The 16,704-nt window shown below is 37.0% G+C and overlaps 2 protein-coding genes across 4 annotated transcripts in view; one reads left to right on the plus strand and one right to left on the minus strand.

Moving 5' to 3' along the window:
* col4a5 (collagen, type IV, alpha 5 (Alport syndrome)) overlaps positions 1–14,689 on the minus strand; it is a 54,902-nt gene extending 40,213 nt beyond the window's left edge. Inside the window, exon 1 of the mRNA XM_051898935.1 lies at positions 14,437–14,689. Within this exon, the coding sequence (XP_051754895.1) occupies positions 14,437–14,514 (78 nt within the window). The 5' untranslated portion in view covers positions 14,515–14,689. The remainder of the gene's footprint in view (positions 1–14,436) is intronic.
* A 369-nt stretch (positions 14,690–15,058) lies between these two features.
* col4a6 (collagen, type IV, alpha 6) overlaps positions 15,059–16,704 on the plus strand; it is a 92,719-nt gene continuing 91,073 nt past the window's right edge. For 2 of the 3 annotated variants that reach the window (XM_051898933.1, XM_051898932.1), the window contains exons 1-3: positions 15,059–15,552; positions 15,691–15,813; positions 15,962–16,007. In XM_051898933.1, the coding sequence (XP_051754893.1) occupies positions 15,803–15,813; positions 15,962–16,007 (57 nt within the window). In that variant the 5' untranslated portion in view covers positions 15,059–15,552; positions 15,691–15,802. The remainder of the gene's footprint in view (positions 15,553–15,690; positions 15,814–15,961; positions 16,008–16,704) is intronic. The other variant, XM_051898934.1, reaches the window with a different exon arrangement.

Here is a 16,704-nt window from a genome sequence, read left to right on the forward strand (position 1 = left end):
GAGAAAGTGAAATTGACATATTTCTCCTATCGTACAAGCATTAAAAATGTCTGAAAAGGCACAATATTTAGAGAAACTATCAGTCTAATCTGTACTTGTTTGAAACTCAACTATGTCAACATGTCCAGGTGCACCAAATGTGATTTTGGTCCAAACAGAATTCTCTCTAAATATTTGCAGATCAGTATAAAGCAGTTTATGCAACAGCAGCTGGGCTCACAGAGAAACACGGAGTCCCTCCCTTCACCGCTAGAGGAAGCTAGAAAGAGAGGCTGATGTATATAACTGTAAGGACTGCTATATAAACAGCTCCTCTCTTGGAATCAGCTTTCATTTGTAATATCAGAGTAACTATAAAAAGAAAAACAAAAATTACAGTGACGTTCGCAGAGTGGGGATCACGGCAGAGAAGTACTGAACGTGGACTGGCACTCCGATGATTGTAAGACAAGTTCTCACCTGAACTATAATCTGGAGATCTAATTCGATCCCCACAGAGCGTGTTTAAACCTGCATGCCATACCCGGCTTGCATATGAATCTAAAACTGCAGGGCTCAAATGAATTATGTCTTGAAGCGCTCTTGAAGTTTTTGTCATAAAGCAGTTCGAGGCAAAAGATTATCTAGATGCTTTCGGGCAATTTTAGGGGGTTTAAACGACGATATTTTAAACTTACTACTAATACTATTTTGTTCAAATTTTGTTTTGATGGTTACATTTTGTCTTCCACTGACAAAGTCTTATAAAAAAAATCCTGTGTTGTCACAAGGCAAGAGGAGGATAGATGATGAAATGCCACGGATGCCAGAGCATCGATGGTCCAAGGAAAACAGTTAAATATTGCAGTAAATTTGTGTACTTAATTCAACAGTCTCTACTCTGCAAATATTTGCTTGCAAATTTCCACATGCTCAAAATAAAAACAAAACAATGCATGATCAGAAATCCCATGAACCGTAAATCTAATAGAAAACAAAGATAATAATTTAATTTCCTTTTCCCCCTCTAATCTAAACAGCTATGTTTTTTCTTTTAGATCTAAAGTATCATCTGATTTACAGTTTACTGGAAACAGAGCACACCATAAGCTGCTCTTTACATGCACATGCACACAGTGAAACAGGACTGCCCCGAGTTACACAGGGGAGCCACTACTGTCTCCATCCACCACTAATAGCAGAAGCAGATGGGAGTGAAAAAGAGGCAAAGAAAATGGGGAGCTGAGGAAGACCCGAGAATTGAAAAGCAAGGGTGTGTATGACATGGCAAGTAAATAGTTTTGCTGTTTAGGGAAGAGACACATGACTCTCTAAAAGGCTCTCTAAAACTGTGAGACTCATGTTGAAACAAGATCTATTCTCTCTCAATTGTTCAAAAAGACATTGAAGAAACATGCACACACATCTCTATCTGACAAAAGCTATTTAATTACAACCTTGTTTTAAAGCAGGCTAGACACTTGAATATTACAATGTCTGTGTCGCACAGACTGTCTCATTCCCACCTTAATGGCCTGGATGAAACGCTTCTTTACTCGTAGCAACACTGCAGCTCATTTAGGCAGATTTCAATAGTGTCAACTTTAGAACAGGAACATTTCTCTATAAGGTGTTAGATTATATTAAAGGTCAGTGTTAGTGTGATGTGACAAGTTTAGACTTGATACAGCAATTCCGATGCAATGTGTAAAGTATGAATAAAAACCCATGACACCCACCTAGATAAACTAATTTGATCCAAAACAGAGAGAGAGTTTGTTTCAAATGTTTCAAAAGTCTGAGTAAACTAACTTTTGAGAGCAGTGGCACTGGTGCCACTAAGTTCTACAGAAGGTGGCGCCAGCACCTGATTTGATGGCGCTGTTTTTTTTTTTTTTAAATTATAAAAGGTATATATTATTATTGTTTTGCATTAATATATACAGTCATTACATCTAATAATATTACATGTTTACTGGAAATTTGACAGCTTGAGCTTGAATTGAATTGAGTTTGAGCTTGAATTGAGATGCAGACAAAATTAACTTATTAACAGTAACATGCAAAAACATAATTTTTATAGGGAAAAATTTAAATATTCTACTCTTATTAAATGTACCATACTGAACTGACCGACAGCTTCAGTGATTATAAAAGGAGAGCTCTTTACTTGCTTTCTGTGTAATTCAGTCACAATTTGAAGTTTTTGTTTTTCATGAGACTGTGACTTTTCCTACTTTTCCATATATTAGGGAGTCAGTAAGTGCTCCTCTGCTGCCATCTAGTGGTAATATCATGTCTTTTTTGTGTGTGTGTGTGTGTGTTAAGGCCGGGACACACCAACCCAACTAGCGGCAATGAAAGCTGACGGTGTTGTGGCTTCTTGTCGGCTGCGTCAGGGAAATAATATGTGCTTGAACACACCGAAAGAACTTCAGTCGACTGTCAAATAGCACACGCGTTCTGCGCCTGCGTATAAAGGAGATAACTGTCTATTTAAGCAAATATATTTGTCTATATTCGTCATTCAAAAAGGGAAATTGAAACTAAGACTGCATGTATACAAACCATAAACAAAGCAGCGCTTGCTTACCGTTTTGAATATCAATCATGCTGATCACGTTCTTTATTCCACTCCGCTCATGTTATTATGAAAATATTCGTGCATTTGAGAGCTCAGGTAAGATGACGTAAAATTAGAACACCTTCTGTCTGTGCCGTCATAACTCATTTGCTTGCTTTCATAACTTTTGTTTATATTCTTGTGAACTGACTTGTTTGCTATACTGAACAGTCAATCAGAGTTCTCTCTCTCAGACAGCCCCGAAAAAAGCCAACGAGGACCAACTTCAGCCGACGGTGCGGAACACACTGAGAAAACTTAGTCGGCCGACGCACAAATACTGCCCGACGGCCGACCGTCGGCTTGGTCTGTTCCGGGCTTTAGTTTTCCTTCTTCTTTTAAACTTTTAGTTTTACAAATCATCACATTAAAAATAACATTAAAATTGGATAATATTTAGAGCTTTGAAGTGCTGGAAAAAGTGTGAAGCACTTTAAAAAAGTCCTTTTTGAAAAGTGCTTGAATTTCACTCTCAAAAGTATGCAGGAACCCAGAAATGAATAATGTAAAAGCATTCAACTATTTCTGCCACAATACCATGGTTTCGGTAAGTGTTACTACATTAAATCCATGGTGATTTATGGACTGGAGGGCCTTAACTCGTTCGTTCATAGCAGTGTTTCTCCTGGTTTCCACGTCAGCGCTATTTGATCTGATATCTGTGGTCTAAAGCAGAGAATTCTGTGCTGAATTTTTATTCATCCCACTCGGTTATTAATTCTGCGGTGAATTCAACCGCTTCTCCCTGGATCTCCCAGCGCTGTATAGTAAGCAGTGTCACGTGAATGAGATTAGCGAGTGAGTAAACCTGTTCTGAGCTCGCGCTGCGCTGTTGATTATTGCTGCAAGCTGATAAACGATCCGCGCTGCACAGCTCAAAAAAGTATTTTTAGTTTCATTTCACTTTTGTTTCGTTTGCCGTTTGATGTATCTTATATGAAACCGAAATGGCAGATCTTATCAGTTGTGCAATATGGTGGTCGCACCAGTGTGACCTCTAACAAAATTTAGTCGCACCGGCAGAAAAAAAGGCAGCAAAATACAACCATTTTGTCGCAGTCTGGAGCCCTGGATAGTAAATTATATTTAAATTATATAAATATTATGGACATATTATTAAGGATATATTATGTTGCTTACAAACTGTGTTGGATGTAATGCTTTAATAAGTAATTAGCCTAATAACTGTAATTTAATTACTTTTCCCTTGAAAAAGTAAGGGATTACTGTTACTTTTTCTGTCATGTAATTACTTGTCATGTAATTGCATTACATATAGACAATAGAACGATTCTATATAAAACAATAGTGAATTTAACATCAAAATTTAACAGCTAATGTTAAAAGGTATGTTTTTATTTTTATTTATTTTATTTATTTAAATACTTTGGTCAATTCAAGATTAATTTATGCAATTTTACATTATTTATTTGAAAGCATTAAAAGAGCAGTTTCCTGTCTTTCCTTGTATTGTTCAGCTGGTCGAGGCTGATAAGTAATTAGTAATAAGTAATGCAATACGTTTTAGAGAGAGTAATTAGTAAAATAATTATTTTAAATTGTAATAATATTCCTCAATATTACTGTTTTTCTTGGTGAGCATAAAAGATGTCATTCAGAAACATTATATAGACATCTGTCTATGAAGAAAACATATTTCATGTCTTTAGCATGGGGGAAGAACAGTATTCAGACATAGCACTGAAGAATGCGAGATCACTTCATCTACTGATACTGCAGTTCAGACAAAGTTTTACAGTATAAGATGACAGATAAAAGAGGGAGGAGACATCTAGATCAGGGCCAATCCTTGACCTAACACTCCATCCAAACACACACCCATCCAGACCTCCACTGGGGCAGGGTCGAAAGTGCGTTCCTGTGATTGGAGCTAAAGCTGTGATGAAGCTAAAGCGTTTCTGTTAAGATATTTTGCTACATATACAGTACATTTCTGGAGATTTGCTATAATTAAACTTGGTTAAGATTAATATTCCCACTGCCCACTTGTGCAATCACCTCATTCAGCACCATTCTACCAACAGGTAGAGCTGCACGATTAAAAAATTTCGCGATCTCGATTCAAACACCTACGCAATCTCATTCCTAAATGACAACGATTCGCCTATCTATTAAACCTTTGACAAAATCACAATGGATATTCAAATACGCAGTTGTCATGTATAGGTATGAAACAACTTCACAAACAGACTTTTTAACTACACAGTATCATTTTTTATGTTACAATAATTCAAATTATTACAGAATTAAGTCTAAATAAAAAACTATAAATAAAAGTATAAATAAAAGGAGAAAGTATAAATAAAGGTTTATAGTTCAGATATAAACACTGATGTCTACAGTGGCGATCATAATAGAGCAAATCACCTTTTGAAAGTTAACTTGGCGCTTCAAATAACGATTTATTCATTACACCGTTAAACCACTAGGTGGCGACAAGACTGTTTAAAAATATGTATTTGTCGTTGAATCATTCATTCAAAAGATTCGTTCAAAAAACCTGATTCGTCCATTAATGAAACAAGTGAAGTGTTTATGAGCGAGTCATTGAATCATTTATTCAAACCGATTTTTTATATAATTATTTCAAATTAATTAAACGTTTTTAAAAAGACGGCAGCAATTAACATTTTGTCAGAACCTCTAGTAAATTACGTTATTTTTTTAAAATTGTCTGTTCAGAATCGTGGGAGAATCCTGATCTCTATTTAACAAAAATCATGATTCTCAATTTATCCAGAATGTGCAGCTCTACCAACAGGTATTTGTACTTCACACAAGTAGGCGGCAACACTGCTATCAAATCCATCAGGAATGCACCGTACCTCTCCTGTCTGCTCCATGTTTCCCGTTTGTACTGTACTGCTAGTCTTTGAACACTGAATTAGACATCCCTTATGTTTTTTTTATAATGTTTATGATTTTAGATATTTCCACTTCACGTGTACCAGAGCAGACATGCCTCAAACACTTCCAGAGAATACACATTTGCTAACATCTCCATAGCACTTTTGTAAAGCAAGGTGAAAATTGCCGTTAAACAAATTCACCTCAAAACTAGAAGCACATAAAACATCAGGTCACATGTATTCCTTTACATTTTTGCTAAAAGAATGATATAAATGTGGACTTTATCCTGCTAAAGGAGGAATGCAGGATAGCAGCCTGAATGTTGGGCACTGGGTGTTGGGCACATGTTCAAGAGGATCAAACCACAGGTATGGGCTTGAGCAGGTTTTCTACTTCAAACATGGCTGATGTCACTCTGATGGGGCAGGTTTACATCTGGAATATAACATCATGCTTGGAAGTAAATAAAACACTTGCGTACTATAAACTGTCCAAATATTCCTCTAAAGGTTTTACAATAAAGGGATAGTTCACCCAAAAATGAAAATTCGGTCATCATTTACTCACCCTCATGTTGTTCCAAACCTGTATGACTTTCGTTCTTCTGCAGAACACAAAAGATATTTTACAGTACGTTGGTCACCAAACAGTTTTGGTGACTACTAAATTGCATTGACAAAAAACTAAAAACAAAACAAAAAATTGTCTCATCTTCCTCTGAAGAAAGAAAATCATACAGGTTTGGAATGAAATGAGGGTTGAGTAAATGATCACAGAATCTTTGTATTTGGGTGAACTTTTCCTTTAAATGACAATCCAACACAGTAACAAAAATGGGTATTGTACAACAGTAAACAAAAACGTCCTTGAAATCACAATATTATATTATATTGTATATCCTCGCTCGGCCGTTCTCTCTCGCTTCACCGAGCTGGACAACAGAACACAGATCATACTGTAAAGCTAGCCAAATGATGTGAATACATTAGCATAGCTACGTCAGGATGGGAGAAAAATGAATGCTGCATTAATTGCATTAAATACTTTAACACGTTGAACAAAAAATATTAATCACAGAATATAACGTGCTATTTTTGACAGCAATTATATTATATTACATTATATGTGAGGAATAATTGACGGCGGGCTGTTGGAATTCTTAGAAAATAATGTACACCCGAGGTAGTAATGTGGAGTGGCCGTTACACGTCGGGTGTGCATTATTTTCTAAAAATTCAACGGCCCGGAGTCAATTATTCCGCTTATACTACGGTTACCACACCTCAAGACACTGTTCAGATGTTATATTTCAAGACATTTGTCAGGTTTTTGTCCTTAAAACACTCTTGTGTGAGGAACTAATTTCTTACGCATCTCATCCCAAGCCTCTGTTGCTAATTCCAAAACGTCATTTCAGAACTAGTAACAGAGGCTTGAGCCTTGATAGCAGAATAATACAGTTGATACAGTTTTAACGCAGTCCGTACTATACAGTACGTGTACGTTTGAAAGAGAGAGAGAGCGGGAGAGTGTGCGCTTTCAGGACACAATAAAACATATTTTGTGAAAACCATGACAATAATTTGTCGTTTTCATCCTATTATTTACTATATTATTTGCTTGGTCAGTGTCGTTGTGGGTTTTGTTTCTTTTGCGGTTGTAGACTGTATTCAAGCATTCAACAGCCCTGTATATATTATATTATATTATATTAATATTATGTGGGTCTAAACTAAACCATTTTAGAACTTCTGCTCTCATCTTATATAGAATGTTTGGACAGTTTATATAGCAATTAAGTTATTATGGACCATTTTTACCTCCGACTCACCAAATGAGAAGAACCACTGAGAGAGATTACTAGCATGTTTGCATACATGGAGAGGTCATCAAACTGTGAAAAAGCGGTGAGACCGTGAGAAAGAAGTTACCTGGATAGTCTGAACACTTCAATGTAGAGACAGTATGTATACATGTAATGAAAGAGTATTAAATGATTAAAAACCTCAAAACTGTGAAACATAAGTTCTCAGATCTTAGACAGATCCTCACTGTTTGTTGTTGTTTGCTGATTCTAAACTTGCTGGAACTGCAATGCAACAACAGATTTCTGTACCAATCCCAAAATACCCACGTGTGTGTCTGCCTACCAAACAGGAAGGATGATAATGTAGGTGATGTCTGGAGCAACTATAGATGTTCTCACACTCCCATTCATATTCTGACGTAACTACAACGTGCCTGTGCCTCAGTCTCTGTCTCAGACTGAGATGAACAGATATACAGAGCAGAAGTACACTGAAGCGTTCAAACTGTCCAGGTAACTTCTCTCTCACTAGTCTTTGACAGTTTGATGACCTCTCCATGTCTTCACCAAACAAAAAATGTGTGCATGTGTTTGTTTGTGTGGTGTAAATGAACCACCACCTGAAAAAGACCCTATCTGTCAGTTTACTTAGGGTTTAACCACTGTGGTGGTGAGGCAGTGGGGGAAACAGAGATTGGGTGTGAGAGGAGGATCACTGTCCTGCTAATTTTAAATGGTATTTGCATCTCTTTCACACCATATTGTAAATATAAGCCCCCAACAGCACACACATGCCATTTAATCAACCACTTACTAGGCCTTCAACTGGCAATAGTTATACAGTAGCAGTTAAGACCACATGCTATTATGTGCCACTATATTCCCAAAGGAAAAATATCACAATTCAGATCTTTGCAATATCTCAATTGTTGTCCTGGAAAGCAAAAGGAGTCTCTGAACTTCCCTGATGTTTCTCCTGAGAAAACATTTCCTGATGTTTCTTCTCTTGAGATTCATACAATGTCTTATTAATTAATAAGTTTACATGCGCAGTTCACAAGTTCGCCTGCCCATTCAGTCTGAATGGTTAATGGTAAAACAAACTTGGCTTGCTGTCCTCGAAGGAGGCTCGAACCCGAGGCTCGGCTCGAGCTCCGAGTTAAACCCCTCTATAACAGTACTGCATAGAGGGAGAATAAGAGAAATAGAGGAGGAGATGGGGAGGAGGAGGGATGCTGGAAGAATTGTCGCTGGGATGACGCAGTGACTGCTGCTTATATACGCTCGTAATGATGATTGACAGGACTGAATGTTTAGGCTCCTCCCGAACCTACGTTTGGAACTACATTTAAAAAAAAAATCATACTACAGTGTTTTATTTGTGTAGTGAAGCTAAAGTGTAATCTAATCTAATCTTCTATCATATTTGAAGATATTTTGGGGTCAGAATGATTTATTTTTTTTTTATTTTTTTTTTTTAATCTTTTTCTAAAGTCTCTTAAGCTCACCAAGGCTGCATTTACATAATCAAAAATACTGGAAAAACAGCCTATATTGTGAAAAATTACTTCAATTTAAAATATCTATTTTCTATTTTAATATAATATAAAATGCAATTTTTATTATTGCTGTAATACAACCATTAGTGTCACATGATCCTTCAGAAATCATTCTAATGTTGATTTTCTGCTCAAGAAACATTTCTTATTATTATCAATGCTGAAAACAGTCTTTCTGTTTTTTGGGAGTCTCTTATACAATTTTTCAGGGTTCTCTGATGATTTGAAAGTTCAAAAGAACAGCATTTATTTAAAATAGAAATCTTTTGTAACAATGTAAAAGTCATTACTGTAACTTTTGGGCAATTTAATGCATCCCTGCAGTAGATTTTTAATAAATTCAAAAATCGCTTGAATGTTTAAACTGACAGGACCTAAAACATGTTGAAATGATAAACTTTCATTGTATGATGGTCAAACTTTGCAATTAATCAGAAAATCAACATGCGTTTTAAACCGTGGTGTCTGGTCTGTATGGATTAACGATCCCTACTAGACATCGCACAACCTGCGATGTGACTATCGCGGATGCACACATCACGATTTCAATGCTAAAACGATATATCATGCAGCCCTAAACCGAACAATATTGAAATTTAACTGAATCAGGAAATGTGTGAAGGGGTTGTGAAGGGTGGGGAGGACCAGATTTTGAAGCCCCCAAAAATTCATCCATCCGTTATAAAAAAAATCCATATGGCTCCAGGGGGTTATGAAACGAAACGATGCGTTTTTGTAAGAAAAATATCAATTTTTAAAACTATAAACTCAAATAACTAGCTTCCGGCGGACGACCGTATGCATACTGCGCAAGTCGACATGCGCCAAATGAGTAATCCTCTGACGCGATGTATGACGCAGGATGTAGGAGTATCGTAAGCTTAGACGGCTCTGCCGGTTCAAACAAATAGGTCTGGTCAACAAACTCAAGCTCTTCTTCTCTTATATCAAAATCCTCCGACATTTTTCTTTAAAAATTATCTTTTTAGGCTTCTAATTCATGACCGGTGTTTTGTTTTACTCTATCCTGTGCGCTTTCACGTTCATCATTACATCATGCATCAGGTCAGAGGTTACTCTTCCGCCGCAAATCGATGCGTACAGCCGTCTGCGGGAAGCTAGTTATTATAGTTAATAAAGTTTTAAATATGGATATTTTTCTTACAAAAACCCATCGCTTTGCTTCTGGAGGCTTTTATTACCCCCCCCCATTATAAACCATTATAAAGCTTGGAAGAGCAAGGATATTTTTTAAATATATTGCCGATTGTGTTCGTTTGAAAGAAGATAGTCATATACACCTAGGATGGCTTGAGGGTGAGTAAACTAACCCTTTAACTCTCGAAACTATAGAAATCCAATACAGACTATGTCTACTTTTTTAGAGTGAGCTGTCACAGTGAGCATTGCAAGCGCTTGTGGGCCTGTTTTGAAATAAGTTTCTTGCATGGCTGCTTGTGTTCATCTCGTGATCCTCTCTCTCTCTCCTGCAGGTGAGATAAGACTGGAATTTGCTTGTCCTACAGAAGAGAAAGAACTATCACGAGCTGCCAACCCCCACCTCGGTCCCCATATCCTGGCATGAGACTGCAGCAAAAACCGGGCACTCTGAGTGGATATCTCTGCGCTGAATGGATGTTATGGCTGTAAATGCAGATTACTGATGTTTGGGTTGAATTCATGGGTGTGTTTGTTTCTCTGAGTTGTTTTCTCTTTTTTGAGAGCTGAGGTGCATCATCAATTGTGCCTCTAGGGGTTTTGGCGGATTCTATTACACACGTGCACAGAAACATTTGCAAAGGCACACCAACATGTATGTACATTCCCCTTTTATGTATATACAAGCAGATATATACACATCCTGGCATGTAAAAAGTGCACTCATTCACACACACACACACACACACACACACACACACACACACACACACACACACATATCTGATGGAGAACACGAACAGACGCCACACACCCACCCATACATGTTCATACACCTTGACCTGCACAGTGTATGGACTCCTTCAAGTATGAAAAGTTCAAAGCAGACCCTTATGGTTCAAGTTACCAGCAAACTCTCTGACCTGGTGACACCAGGCACTGGCATGTCCAGAAGAACAAAAACCTCAAAAATCCAAGATGATTACAATTTCAATGTGTATATAAACTAAATAAGGAAATATTAATTACTGACAAAGGGCATTTTTGTCTTCAGCTACAATTAAAATAGACTTTCTCGTGTGATACCAGATTACACCACTAGGTGGCCAGTACTGAAAGACAGAATGGGTGGGAATTCTGGCCAGGAATTCCATTCTGCTTTGAGTTAAAAAGGCTTTGACATTGTAAAAATAGGAGAAAATCTGTTCTTTCACACTGCAATGGCCCCTCAAAGGGACAACTCCTAGTTAGATCAAGCGGTATCTACCAAAAGCGTATCTAGCCTTTCATCAGTACTAGGACACAGGCCACAGGCCACCCCAATAAAAAAAAAGTGTCCCCATATTTTGATACTCTTTTGGGATACTGTTATGGATATAAATTGTCTTTACCTGCAGTACAGAGTCATTCATGTGCATTAAAGTGCTGCTTCATCATTGACAAACGATAGAATACGTTTGCAAGTTTTGTTTTCTACAATGGACTTTAGTTAAATATCCACATCCTGCACTCTTTTTGTTTTCTGTCTCATAAAGTATCCCGCTACAGTGTGAGAAACAGCTGCAAATGATTCAGTGTGTGAGTGAACTGTTCGAATTAATCAAATTGAATTGCGAACAATTTCAGACCTTTTGCAAAACCGTCTAATTACATTAAAGGTGCATCCCAATTTGCTTACTTATGCACTATTCTATGTCGTTTTGTAGTAAATAGTGTGAGAAGTGTGTTCACACTGAAAATTCCAAAAGAGTGCACTCATTTAACTGAAAAAAATATTGGACACTTTATGCACTTAAAGGATTAGTTCACTTTAAAATGAAAATTACCCCATGATTTACTCACCCTCAAGCCATCCTAGGTGAATATGACTTTTCTTCTTTCAGACGAATACAATCGGAGTTATATTAATAATCACCCTGATGCTCCTAAGCTTTATAATGGCAGTACACAGAAACCACCTGTTTGAAACTCATGAAAGTGCATGCATCCATCTTTAACATACTCCACATGGCTTCGGGGGGTAAAATAAAGGCCTTCTGAAGCGAAGCAATGTGTTTGTGTAAGAAAAATATCCATATTTAACAAGTTATAAAGTAAAATATCTAGCTTCCGCCAGACCTCTCACAGTTTAAAATGCTTACGCTACGCCCTACGCCTTCCGTATTCAACTTACGAAAAAAGCGTAACTGACGCGACAATATTTTACTTCATAACTTGTTAAATACGGATATTTTTCTTACACAAATGCATCGCTTTACTTCAGAAGGCATTTATTGACCCCCCGGAGCCATGTGGAGTACGTTTATGATGGATGGATGCACTTTTTTGAGCTTCAAACTGGTGGTTTCCATGCACCGCCATTATAAAGATTAGGAGCATCAGGGTGATTATTAATATAGGCTAACGCCGATTGTATTCATCTGAAAGAAGAAAGTCATATACACCTAGGATGGCTTGAGGGTGATTAAATCTTGGGGTAATTTTCATTTTAAAGTGAACTAATCCTTTAACTGTGGCACCTTTCCTTACATACCAAAGGGAGAGGGGCAATCAGGCTCCTAAGTTGGATGACAAAATAATACACTAGACGGTAGATATTATATTGGAAAATGATTCTCAGGTCGTTATTAGGTAATTTCCACCTCCAGGCAAGGATTTATCAATAATATTTTACTGGGGACAACAGTATTTCACTGGGGCTTGTGTCCCATTAAGAAGGGTCTAGCAACGCCCCTGGAATCCATCCTGCTTCTGAACTAATTGGTTTAAGGCTTGTCCTGAGCATATTAACTCTGCAGTGAACAATGTCAGATTCACTATCAGCATCTTCAAAAAGCATCAATGAGCACATGCCTAAAGCACAGAACTCTAGCCTCGAGGATATATTTTTGTAACATTACAAACATTTCAAATTTGGATTCAGCCAAAAAAATCAGTACCACACACTGTCTCCCTGATAATGCACATATTAGACTGGGGGTGGTACGTATGAACTGGCATTTTTTTGAAGGACTAGAGAGGTTAAGAGGTTGTGTGAACAATGGGCTGTGGTTAGATTCACTTATTGAATAGACCTGAGGGTCGTGCAATCTTGCTGTTGGGGGATGGGCGGCGCTATATGTCTAAATGCCTGTCCTGATGGCTAGCTAACTCCTCCATCTATGAATGACAGATGCCACCTTTCACCTTGTAAACTTAGAAACAGAAATTGGGCGGAACCTTAGGAGTAATATGAAAGAGCTCCAGATTCCTTATTGAGAATCAGAACAATTCAACAGCCAATCAGTGGAAAGGGAAGTGCAAACTACATTCAAACTCCCTGTCAGGACTGGAGCACAACAATGCCCATTGGGAAATGTAGGAACATGATATGTTTTGTGGTAAGGTCACCAAATATGCTCTTCTGTCCCTGTTAAGCGTGTATCTGTACCTCTAGGACAGGTCCCTCCCTAAACATGTTCTCACCTGTCTGTCTCCTGCTACTGCTACCCTGACACTGGGACAATGAATTGGCCAAAATTATGCCATATCTTCATATTTGTGGCATTATATCCAACCAGGTTTAAAGATACAGACAAGCAAAACATGTTGTCAGATTGATCACTCTGAGCTGTAGAGGCTAAGAAAGACGAGCAAAATTGTGCTCAATGAATGGGTTCATATGAAAACTTTACAGATGAGATTAAGTATTCCTCATCTTTTCACATCAAGTTTGTAATGAAAAAATATCTGGCATTTAATTAATTAATAATGTCACATGTAATGTGCAAATACAACTACAGTGTCAGTAATCTGACAACATGTTCACTTATGTCAGTAAACTCTGTGCAGCAAATTGTTGGTGCAGATTAGAAAGCACTGCTTAGAGAGGATATATATCATAACAACTGTGGTTAACCAATATGCAATATGCAATGAAATAAAACCTACCGATAATAAAATAAATACACAAATAACTGAGCAAACACCACATCTACAATAATAATAGAGATAGTCTAAGAGTTATAAACAAAGTTAAAACCTGTTTGAGTGGCTCAATTTACAATTATTAATGACTGGTATCTTAAATAAAATTGCTGTAGCATGTTTAACATCGGTAAAAGATGTGAAAGGGACATCCTATATGTTTTTAAATGCAGTTTGGTGTATTAAAATGTACATAAATCTGCACTTTCACTCAATTAAGTAAATAGATGCAAACAAATATAGCGGATTATATCTTTACAATTGCACATGAATATCGCATGTTTCAACTGACATGCTAGATTCGCACTTGCTCATACGATCTCAAAGAAACCAATAGTTTCATGTTAAAAAGTAGGCTAACCTGTTTATAAAGTTAAGCAGAGGCGGGAGAGACTGATCCAAAAGAATCCTGACGGTTACGTTTACGTTAAGATATAATAAATAAAAGAAATAGCAAGCAAATGTGCACTTACCGCTCCATCTGTTTTCTGTACCTCTGTGCTTATAGTGAGGAACACCACTAACACCGCGCCGAGACTCTTTAAGTTCATACTGATTTTCAAAGAATCTGCCCTCTTAACATTGACAGTTACAACTATGGACACTTATTAAACTTATCATATTCCTCCGTTAAGCTAACTGCAAAACCAACAAGTTTTTTCAAAAGTTAGAGAGAGATTCTTGTAAAGTCTCAAGGCTGTCCAGGGCTGGCAGCGCACGCAATAATGTAACCGTCACTTTACTGAATCCCCTTAACCTGCTCACCGCACTACTTCATATCCCTCCGCCAAACACCACTGTAGATCCTCACAGACTTTAAGTTGTAACTTCATGTAAGGATGAAAAGATCCATTTAAATGTCTTAGGGGCTCTCTTATTTGATAAGTCATTAATATAAACTATTCTACTCGCTTTTTTTCTTTTAAATGTATAAGGAGATTTGCAGATTTGATGTCGTGGCGGAGGACGCATCACAGACAAATACTGGAATTAAAAAAAATATATAAATATATAGTTTCAATAAGTATATTTTTTCGATGCAGTTAAAACAGAGTGGTGTAACTATATAAGATATCACATATGTATAATTTAAGTTAACTTTTTACCCAATAGTTCTACTTGATGTAGTCCCATTTAGCCTACTAAAATATATGGAAATAAACTACATAAGGTTTACTTGTCCTTTCTAGTCTACTATTATTTTTCAGTTAGTTAAAATGATTATGTTTTTTTTTTGTTTTTTTTTGCTACATATTACTGATTATTGAAACTGATAATTCATGTTGAACGCATGTCTGTTTGGAGTCACTTGAACTGCTCTCTGATCAATTTAAGTGTTCATGTAATTTTCATAACGTCTGTTTTGTTATGTCCAGTCTTGTGTGAGACATACATTTAATGATATTTTAGCTTACATGAGTGGTACGCTGTTTACTGATAAGATTGTGGTTGTTATCTCGCTGTTTGTTTAGAGGCGAAAGCGTGAGGCGCGGGTGATTGACGGGTGAAAATCCCGCCCCCTTTTCGGAGCACAGGCACTTGCAGCGGTGCGTGAATCTACTCCGCCGCGAGGACAGCAGAAGTTTCTTGTGAGTGAACTCTTATTCTCAGAGGACAAACAGAAGCAAAACTTTAAAAAAATACGTGTAGCATATGCAAAATAATATTTTAATCTCTCGTTTAATTGTTTATATTCATATCCTTATCTCACTTCTTGTCCTCCGAAGTGGACGAACCGTTCACCGGATTCTCAAATGAATAGGTTTGAAGCCATTAACAGAGGCTTACTGTGAAGACGCCGAGGATACATTAGATGCGTTTTCCTCAAAGCTTTGAAAAATGAAGCTTTGGTAAGTATATTTATATGTTATTAAGCGTGGTTACAAATTCAGACACTTGGATGCTATGTAGTCAACTGTCAGTTTTAGTCAGCCGAGTAAAATAAAGCACATATTTCTCGCTAGCACATATAATGGATTTGTTCATCTCCCTCCACAGGAGTTTTGTGTTACCTGTTGTCTTGTATGCAGTATCTGCACAAGGGGTAAGTGTACTATCATTATTAAAAACACTTCAACACTCACTGAATATAAGTGCATTTCCCCTTGTGGTTTATATCACCAAAAATGATTCGTTCATTTGTTATTTAACTGAAAATTTAAGTTGTTTTTAGTACTAGCCTATGCATCTGGCATCATATTTTCCAAACACATTTGGATGTATTTTACAGGCCATAATCACTTTTAACAAATTACAACCTGAAGATCTGTGTGCCTTGTTAAATGTGTCAGATGTCAAGAGCTTACAATGGTTAGTTTCCGCTGAGAATTCATTTTTAAATCAATGTAATATCTTGTTTGATTTGTGAAAGTCTCAGTTCTCTCATCACCAAACTGACAAAACACTCCTCCTCCTAATTAATATGCAAAGTACCCTGTTTCTCTGCCATGCCCATTCACCCAATTAATACCCTATTGACACTCACTATTCTAATTAGTACATTTGTCATGGATATTTAAATATAAGCTTCTGTTTTGTTCTTCCTCTGTTTTGATTTTAAGCAATAATTTGGCTGCACATTTAGTATGCATAATTTATGGTGCATTTATCATCTTTGGCTCATGTTGAAGAAAATGTGGCAGTATACCTTTTGAAATCTTTTTTTTAGTAGCTAAAGTGAAATCTTTAAAGATTAGTTGAGTCATCAAATTGTGCTAGTGGGTGGGAAAATGTGGAAGTAA

The sequence above is a fragment of the Ctenopharyngodon idella genome, chromosome 7 (assembly GCF_019924925.1).
Source record: "Ctenopharyngodon idella isolate HZGC_01 chromosome 7, HZGC01, whole genome shotgun sequence".
Classification (NCBI taxonomy): Eukaryota; Metazoa; Chordata; class Actinopteri; order Cypriniformes; family Xenocyprididae; genus Ctenopharyngodon; species Ctenopharyngodon idella.